The 9,447-nt window shown below is 42.2% G+C and overlaps 1 protein-coding gene across 3 annotated transcripts in view; it reads left to right on the forward strand.

Moving 5' to 3' along the window:
* The window catches only part of PDE7B (phosphodiesterase 7B), a 279,507-nt gene that overhangs the window by 260,629 nt on the left and 9,431 nt on the right, over positions 1 to 9,447 (forward strand). For all 3 annotated transcript variants that reach the window (XM_012722959.1, XM_004673881.2, XM_004673879.2), the window contains 3 exons: positions 4,373 to 4,464; positions 7,182 to 7,326; positions 9,122 to 9,218. In XM_012722959.1, the coding sequence (XP_012578413.1) occupies positions 4,373 to 4,464; positions 7,182 to 7,326; positions 9,122 to 9,218 (334 nt within the window). The remainder of the gene's footprint in view (positions 1 to 4,372; positions 4,465 to 7,181; positions 7,327 to 9,121; positions 9,219 to 9,447) is intronic.

A 9,447-nucleotide genomic window follows, 5' to 3' on the forward strand; every position in this document is an offset into this window, starting at 1 on the left:
CTGGCTCTAGATGACTTCATGGGTGCAACATTTGAAGTAGACATTGAGAAACAGCTGGTAATTTGATAAGAAAAAATAGAGAAAGAAGTATTTGCAGATAGTAAACAAACTTGGAGGGCAACAACATCGCAGGAAAATATACTGTCCTATATTAATAACAGTAAATTATAGTCTTATAGATATGAGATGAATTAGTTGAACGAGAAGTGCTTTGTACAAGAGGTAAAGGTATTCAGTTATCTCAAACATATAGAAACAGAATGATAGTGGAGGGATTTCTCAGCACAAACTGAATGCTGAGCTAAGGAATTAGACTTGATTTATGTGACAGGGAGCCCCTGTGGGATTTGCAGCAGAGCAGGGGCGGCCACGGCAAAGTCCTGAGGGCAGTGACTTTGTCTTGTTCACCTCAGGGCCCGCCACAGCACCTGATAGACTAGTAAGTGCTAAATAAATTTGTTTCCATTTCAACTAATGATCAGGAAGTGGTAGAAAATTTTGTCTAATAAGCAAGTCATATCTGGCAGCTGTAGAGAAGATTGATAGGAGAAAAGAGCATTAAAAAGAAGTTCACTTCAATGAAAGGAGAAGATGGATATGACTCCACCTACAGAGGGCTCCGAGGCTAATTGGATCTGAGGACTGACAATGGCTGAAAGACGAGTTCTCCCATAAGACACCCTAAATCTACTCAACTCCCAGCGTGTTCGAACCACAGGATTTTTCTCAGTGAAATCAATTTTAGAAGCCAATGACTTTTTTAAAGATTTGCTTATTTACACATAGAAGAGCTGGGGTATAGGCCAGAGATGAGTGGGCACGGGAGGATTCACAGAGAGGGGCGCAGAATAGGAGGATCTACCGAAATACACTGTAGAGGCGAGCGCTGGGTGAGACAGCCGAGGACTTCTGCACCATGTGTGGGTGAGCTCTGTGGTGAGGGGTTCAAACTCAGACCCCAGCAGTGATAGCAGTGAAACCTGAACCCTACACCACCAACAAAGCCCTCTTAGGGCCAATGAAAAGATTCCAGTGTGAATTAGAAAGTAACCTCTAATTAAAACGATCAATACTAGACTTTTTTTTTAAGATTTATTTATGCATATAGAACTGGGGTACAGGCTAGAGGTGCAGGGGCAGTGAGAAAATTCACTGGAGACAGAGTAGGGAGCAGAACAGGCCGACTGACAAAGTACACTGCTGAGGGGAGCAGCGGGCAGATCAGGAAAGGTCTGCTATGCCATGTGGTCACCTCCGGGGTGGGCATCGAACTCATGCTGAAGTGGCTTCAGCTTTTTAGTGCTGTGCTTTAACCTGCTGCGCTACCAGGGAGGGCCTTCAATACTAGACTTTTGCAGATCAGGAGAGGTCTGCCGCGCCATGTGGGTCACCTCCAGGGCGGGGATCGAACTCATTCTGAAGTGGCTTTAGCTTTTCAGTGCTATGCTTTAACCTGCTGCACCACCAGGGAGGGCCTTCAATACTAGACTTTTAAGGAGGCAACTATAGGTGAGTTTTTGGACAATTGAATATAACTGTAGGTATTCATCTGTTTATAAATGTTAGGTTCTGAGTGCCGGGGTACAGCCGCATAGAGGAAATTCTTGGAAGGCAGCAAGGGGTGCTTGCAAGGCTTAGGTCTTGACACCTGGCAGATCTCAGTTTAAGACCTTCCCAGTCTCTCACCAGCTGTCAGAGAAACCTGAGTTTTTCTTATCTATGAGTTAATGAAAAAAATAGCAGGGAATTCCATGAGGATTAGATGAGATCGTGGGAAGTGCCTGGCACAGAGTAGGTGCTTCATAAATGCCAGTCTCCCTTCCCTGTGGCTGCCTTTCCTTTTTTTCTCTCTGGTGTCCACTGGAGTACGCCTACTTCCAACACACGATGGCCAAAACCCTTTTATCATACTGACTGCGCCATGAAAGGTCGCATTTGCAATCCTGCATTCTGTTGGCTTGAGTTGTGTGCCGGCTTCCAGGCCCATTCAATTTCCTTCCATTTTCCAATGCTCATTTCCAAATATGGTTTCACTAGCAAATTTCTCACATATCCCTTTATTCTGTCTTCAGGAAGATTATTAATGAAGATGTTAAGTCAGGCTGGCATAAATAACATTGCAGAAGGCAATCTTCCAGGCACTTTTGTTCCACTCAAGCGGGAGATGGTGTCATTTATCATTAGCTCCTGTCAGAGTTTTCCGGCCCCATGAAAAACTCACGTGCGGACACTCATGTTCACATCTACTTAAATTAGTCTTGCAAGTGAACACTCATGAATGACCGAATTAAATGTCATCGCAGGATAGAACATCTGTTACATCACATTAACCTATCACTCTCTGCTCTCATAAATCTTTATAACCAAAACAAATAAGTCTAGCATGGTATTTCTCATAAACAGTCTCCTTTGTTGTATGTGGCTCATGCCCAAAAGGAGATAAAAGACCAGTTGATAAAAGTAACAAAATCTCATCACTAGTTCAAACATGGTCAAGTGGTAAATAAAGAATAATAACTCCTTGGCAAGGAGAGAGATGAATAGCAATTAACAGCCTGTGCAGCAGATCTGTGTGACAATCATTTACTAAATCATGGGAAGAAACCATTGTCTGGCTTTAGAAGCCTTTTCTGCAACTTGCCTTTTCCCAATGAACCATGGGCTGAGTCACTCACAGGGATTCTCTTTTCTCATTTGCTGAAAAAGTAGGGGAGCATAACAATGGAATTTTAGCTTTCATTCCTGGGTCCATTTAGTCTTCATATTGTTTTCCTTGCTCCTTTTTGCTCACTTATTTAATTGTGGCAAACTACACACCATATAAAATTTATTACCTTATCCATTGTTAGAAGTCCATTTTGTGGGGCCCTCCCTGATGGTGCTATGGGCTAGAGCACAGCACTATGAAGCTATCCGAAGCTACTGCAGCATGAGCCAGATCTCTAGCCAGGGAAGTGGCCTACACGGCATGACAGACCTCTTCTGACCCGCCCACTGCTCCCCTCATTTTTTTAAAGATTTATTTATTCATACAGAACTGGGGTACAGGCCAGAGGTGCAGGGGCAGTGAGAGGATTCACCAGAGACAGAGTGGGGAGCAGAAAAGGCCGATCTACTGAAATACACTGCTGAGAGGTGCAGTGGGCAGGTCAGCAAAGGGCTGCTGCGCCATGTGAGCCACCACCGCCCTCCACCCTCCACCCCCACCGCTCCCCCCACCCAGGGCCAGGGAGCAACCCTTTGTAGTTTTGTGCTTTAGCCTGTTGCACCACCAGGGAGGGCCACAAGACTAAAATTCTAAAACAGTAGCTACCCAATTCCCCAGCTCCTGGCAACCAGCATTCTTTTTGTTTTCATGAATTCAACTACTCCAAATTCCTCATGAAACGAAATCATACAATCTCCCACCTCTGATACCATCACCACCTCCCATCCTCCTATGTTTTTTGTCAGTATAACTCTACCTGAAACAAAATGGAAAATGAATAAATAACCAAATAAAAAACTAAGGCAAAGGGATTCCCCAGGGCTAGAGGGAGTCTCTTCTATATATATATATATATGAAGTCAGTGCTAAAGCCAATACATTTGCCAACTAGAAAAAAAAGGATTATAATAAATATGCATTATTTAAATGTTAGTGAATGTTCAGATAAGCATCATGTGGTAAAAGGCGATATTGAACAGAGTAGACCCCAAGAGGGGGAGAAATATCAGTATAGTTGAGCAGGGAAGCAATTGTAGATTCACACCCAGACCAGGGGCTAACTGCAAAATACTAGTCACCGAGCTGATTGACAGAGCTGCTTCGCTGCCAGTGGTCAGTGGTTCTCACGTGTTAGTGCGCAAAAGAATTAACCACCACAGACCCACCACATCAAACCTGGATTGACTGGGACTCAGTGGCCTGAATATGTCACCAGGGGCCCAGGTGCTACAACCGTGGGAGGTTTGCACCTGGGCAGCACCAGGAAATCAGCCAGAAGTTGTGACGTAATGGTCAGGTGAGTGGTATAATCTTGGGTTATGTTATGCACACAGTGTGGTGTCCTTTACTGCCTGTTTTCACCTGCTTTACTTTCCTCTACCTTGGATGTCGCCTGGCCAAGGAGAACAAGGCCTGAGGCAGGCGTGGATGACTCTGAAAACAGACGGACCTTCCACCCTCCAGTAAAGAAGCAGCGAGACTCTGCCACTATCCCACAGCTAGTATCATCTTGAGACCAGATCTTGCGGTTATTTCCTTTTTTGTTTCTTTTCTGGTCTGCCTGTGTCTTCAGACACAAACAGGCCTCAGTGGAACTGCGTTCAGAGTGAAAGATCAGTAACTGGCGTCTCTCTCTCAGCTGTCGTTTTCTTTCTTTCTTTCTAGAATATGTCTGTGCTGGAGAATCACCACTGGCGATCTACGATTGGCATGCTTCGAGAATCAAGGCTTCTGGCTCACTTGCCAAAGGAAATGACGTAAGTGGTGTAGCGTTGAACCAAACTGATGTCCACACAGCAGAGATAAGCAGCTTTCTCCAGGGTATGCACAAGACCTGGGCTCATGGCAGGGAGCCAGCTGCTTCCTGCCTGTGCTAGTTGTCTCTCAGAGGATATTCGGTGTCAGTTACAGCAACCCAGAAACCAGTTTCTCTCCTGGGCTTTGAAAAGGTGGGAATCGTGTGCGACCTCACATGAGGAAGAGGGATCATAAACAGCTCTCAGCTTTCACACTGAGCATCAGTACTCTGCCTTGCCAAAATCCCGTCTTTTTTGTTAGCAAAATTGTCTTCCTGTATAGATCCAAATAATAAATATTTATCAAGAAGGAACACAGAAGTTCTCAAACTAGATTTAAGACTAATTCAATAAAGGCTGTTTTGCAAAAGTCAAACTCAGAAATTCTCTCCAAAATGTTTTTGTTCAGTAACTTGAATTGGCCCCCGCAATTTATCAGTATTAATTTAAATATGTCTCTTGCAGCTCAAACATAAGGGGAAGTGCCAGTTTCCTGGGGCACTCTTGGTTAGCTTGGGTGTTTAAATCAAGTCCCACTAAATCCAGGGCCATTGCCTCATTTTCCACATGATCCCGGGCTACTTTCTATATCATATCCCAAGGCCACCACTAATTCCCCGATGTTTAATTAAAATGCCTACAGCTCAGGTAGTAAAGAAAATGCTGGAACCTTCTGACCAAAGCACATGTGAGGGCCAAAGGCCGAGTGCCTCTCCACAGGGCAGGCTACAGTTGCTCTGAGCTCCTAGCTTTCTTCCTGCACCCCACATCTCCCCGAGTCTATCTCATGCTGTAGCCCAGCACCCAGCAGAATGTGGAATTTGCAGGGTGAACTTCAGGTGTGCTAACTTTTTATCCTGGAAAACTAAATAAAATCACTCCTCATGCATGCAATAAAACTAGTACTTTTTTTTTTACTAAAACAAGAAGTTGCAAAGATAGAATTAAGTGCAATAAGAACTGAAAACTAGAGCAAGACATTGAGGAGAAGGCAAGAGAAAGCAAATGGTAAGGACTGAAAAGAACAAGTCCAAAGGAAGAAGGGATGAGACCTGTGACCTAAACCTGCTTGTGCTCAGTCAGTGTTCATTTCTGGAGAGTCTCCTACTCCTCCTATGGAGTCAAAAATAAATACCATATTTTCTTTTTATTTTGTATGTGTCTGTGGAATGCAATGTTATAAATTGCATTTGCTAAAAATAAGAAATAATAATTGTTATGAATTAATGCCTGTGAAAGGAATCTATAGTGAAAGTTATAATCATTCCTTCAAATCTCCACAAATGCTTTAAAAACATTTCCTGATTTTAAAATTAACATATGTTAACTAAGAAAATACAGAAATGTTTAAAACCACAAGTTCTATGACCCATCAGAATGACAAAATGTAAAGAAGGATGTAGACCAGTGAGAATTCACTCTATTACTTCTTGAATGTAAATTTGTGCAACCATTTTGGAAATGATTGACAATAGCTAGAAAATTGAATCTAGTAATTCTATTCCTGGAAATAGACCTCAGAGAAACTGTAAAAAGAAGTATATAAGGGTGTTTATTGTGGCTTTTTTTTTCCATAGTAGTCAAGAACTTAGAAACAATTCAAGTGACCATCAAAAGTAGAACAGATAAGCACATTGAAGTGTATGCTTACAATATAGTATATTTCTCCAATATAATGATGGAAATGAATCAATATAGCACACCTAATATGGATGATTTTCCAACATACATGAAGCAAGCCACAATTAGTGCATATCATGTAATTTAAAGTTCAAAAGCAAAATTAAACCATATTTAGACTTGTATGAACAGACAGTAAAAATTATCACACAATGAGAAAATTATTAAAACAAAGATCCAAAGACTGGTTACACCGGGGGTTGGGAATACTGGCAGGTAATATTCTTGACCTGGGAAGTCATCACAAGATGTTTACTTTACATGGTATCCATTAAACTTTTATCTATGCCCTTTGCCATGCTACTTTATTTCCAATGGTGAATTTTAAAATTAATTGTGGATCTTTCTATTGATTACTTTCTATATGTGAGGTGAAGCTCTGATTTACTTTATTTTTCCAAATATCCCAACTTTTGCTGCACCGTTTATTGATTAATATATCTCTTTCCCACTGGTTTATAACACTTTTTAATCACTCATTATTCTCTTTTAATTTCCATTCTCTCTTTCCAACCTATATGTTTTTTGTTTCATGGAACTTTCCATTCAGTACTACACACTCACTATTACTGGTTTCACTACTACCACTGTTACTAAACCCTTTTCTCTCCCCATGCAGTATTTGAGTTGATTTGACCTCTATACATACATGGCCCAAACTCCTTTAATCCTGTGATTATGCCCTCCTCAAACCACACATTTCTAGATGGCTTTCAGTTTATTCACCCCTAGGAATAAACTGAACCATGGAATGTACAAACGACTTGGTTCACCAAGGTTTCAATCACTCTCTACAGTACTTGGCACACCTGTCTAAAGACAGCAGTGATTGGTGATGAGAGTCACTCTTGGGCTGTGGGAGACGGGGACTCTAAAAAAAAAACAGAATCAAAGGCAGAAGTGATTTTGCAAGCCACCTGATGATGACAGAATTAGTCACCCTCCTCAAAGGGAATTGCTTTGTGTATGTGTTTTCTCTTTCATTCTTGTGGATGCAGACAGGATATTGAACAGCAGCTGGGCTCCTTAATCTTGGCAACAGATATCAACAGACAGAATGAATTTTTGACCAGATTGAAAGCTCACCTCCACAATAAAGATTTAAGGCTGGAGGATGCACACGACAGGCACTTCATGCTTCAGGTAAACAACAATAGCAAGTCATTATCCTTCCTGGATAAAAACACTTTGGTGCATGATCAATAATTTCAGCACATTTGGGGAGCATCTCCTCAAGTGTAAGTTAGAGCAGTGACCTACTTTATTAAAAACTTTCAGATACATGAAACTTTTAAGTGGTTTCCTAGCGGGCAAAATTGTGTTTCGTGTCAGTAAATTGATGATATCTCATTTTTCCTTGTTTGGTAACTGTTTCACCACAAAGTAGTCTTTCTTGCCAATTGCATGAAATAAGAATCTACAACATTTTGTGGATTGATGTGAAATTGACTACTGTAATACCTGTACAATTTAGAAAGAACACAAAGTATATTGTGTTCACTATAGTACAAACAAAAATTGTAAAATGATCCTTTCCTTTACCTAAAACCTATTTAATCAAATCCTGCTTTCCTTCCTCTTACAACCTAAACTCATATTTTCATCTGAGACTCAAACATGCTTATGTGGCCTTGCCATTTTTAGGCAACAATAAATAAATAATGTAGAGTTGAATTTAATCATATCAAGCCCCACCCTTTGCGTGTTTCCATGGCAAGAAGCCGTTTGTGACATAACAAAGAAGCTGATCGGGGAATGGACATCTGTTCTGGTCTCCATCTTCCATTGTTTCTTGTCTTCCTTTCTTCCTTTTGTCAAAAAGGCTGAATGGGGGCAACCCCAATTCATCTAGATGGAACAACATAAACAAGGAGCTGGAGCTGCTCATAAGAGATTGCACTGCAGAGTTTCTATCATTCCAGGCCTTCATGGCACCCTTGCTAGCTGTCTAAAGAGCTTGATTGCTGCTGGGAAGAGGCCTCCTCCCAGATGGAGAACTCTGTCTCCCTCCTTCTTCCATCTCAAGTTAGTCTTCTAGCTCTTGTGTGCCACAAAGTTCAACGAGGCCTCTTATTGTAGTGGCTAAAGGGAAAAGATTTGTCCTAAGTTCTTGCCTTTCAAAAGGTGTGGTTGCTGATACAGGTGAGTCTCGAAAGGACAGGGCCTGGAGGGGACTTCTAGCTTTACCTACTCCACCATGTATGGGCTCTCCATGAGCCAGAAAATGATACAAAACAATGAAATTTGCCATTGAATAGAATCCAGGATCTCCCAGCTAGCAGTTCTATGATTCCAAGGATCGAAACTGGGTCAAAACAGACTCTGCTGGAGGTTGGCATAGCCGATGATTAAGAGGCAGAATTTACTCCTCTAGGAATTGAAAGTCACCTCCTCAAGTCAGCATCATTGACAAAGACTGGCATCCTAGATGCAGATCAGTGTGAGTCAAGCCACGATGTGTTGATAAACGTCTGCAAACAGGACACTCCAAGGTCTGGCATGACCTAGCTCCATGGCTGGCAGTCTTAACTGACAGCATGCACAGTCACACATAAATGTAAACATACATTATTTAAGGTATGGAGTTGGTGGGTGTAAGCACTATGAGTTACAAATGATCTCACTTGAGCATGGCTGGGGCCTCTTTGCCCACAAGAAGGGGGCAGCAGGAGAACCCGATAGTGGTTTCCCTTGACAGTCCACTAAGTCTTCTCCAGGAGGCTCTATGACCTTGGACCATGGCAGTCCCTGCCTTCTCACTGTTACAGAGGGAGTTCTGAGAGAAGGATTATGTGGTGATGGGTAAGTGCTGTATCCTGAAGGGTCACCTCGAGCAGACCCTTGGTCAGTGTTGAACTTGGAGCACAATACAGACTGAACTTGGTGTGCATCTGCTGCTGGTGTGCTAACCATCTCTCCCGGTTCTGTCATTCCTCAGATTGCCTTGAAGTGTGCTGACATTTGCAATCCTTGTAGAGTCTGGGAGATGAGCAAGCAATGGAGTGAAAGGGTCTGTGAAGAATTCTACAGGCAAGGTTAGTAGTGATCCGACAGCTTGTGTTTCCACTGGCCCTGCTCCTTTTAGGCATTTATCCTTATGAAACAGGAAATGGCTAATCTATTATGACATTTGTCCTTTCACCAACTAATTATTATCCTAACCTTTTCTCTTTAACTCTCTTGCAAACCATCCAACCCTTTTTTTTTTTTTAAGATTTATTTATTTGTGCATACAGAACTGGGGTACAGGCCAGAGGTGCAGGG

Source organism: Condylura cristata, unplaced genomic scaffold, assembly GCF_000260355.1.
Source record: "Condylura cristata isolate star-nosed mole 26May11 unplaced genomic scaffold, ConCri1.0 scaffold00001, whole genome shotgun sequence".
NCBI classification, from domain to species: Eukaryota; Metazoa; Chordata; class Mammalia; order Eulipotyphla; family Talpidae; genus Condylura; species Condylura cristata.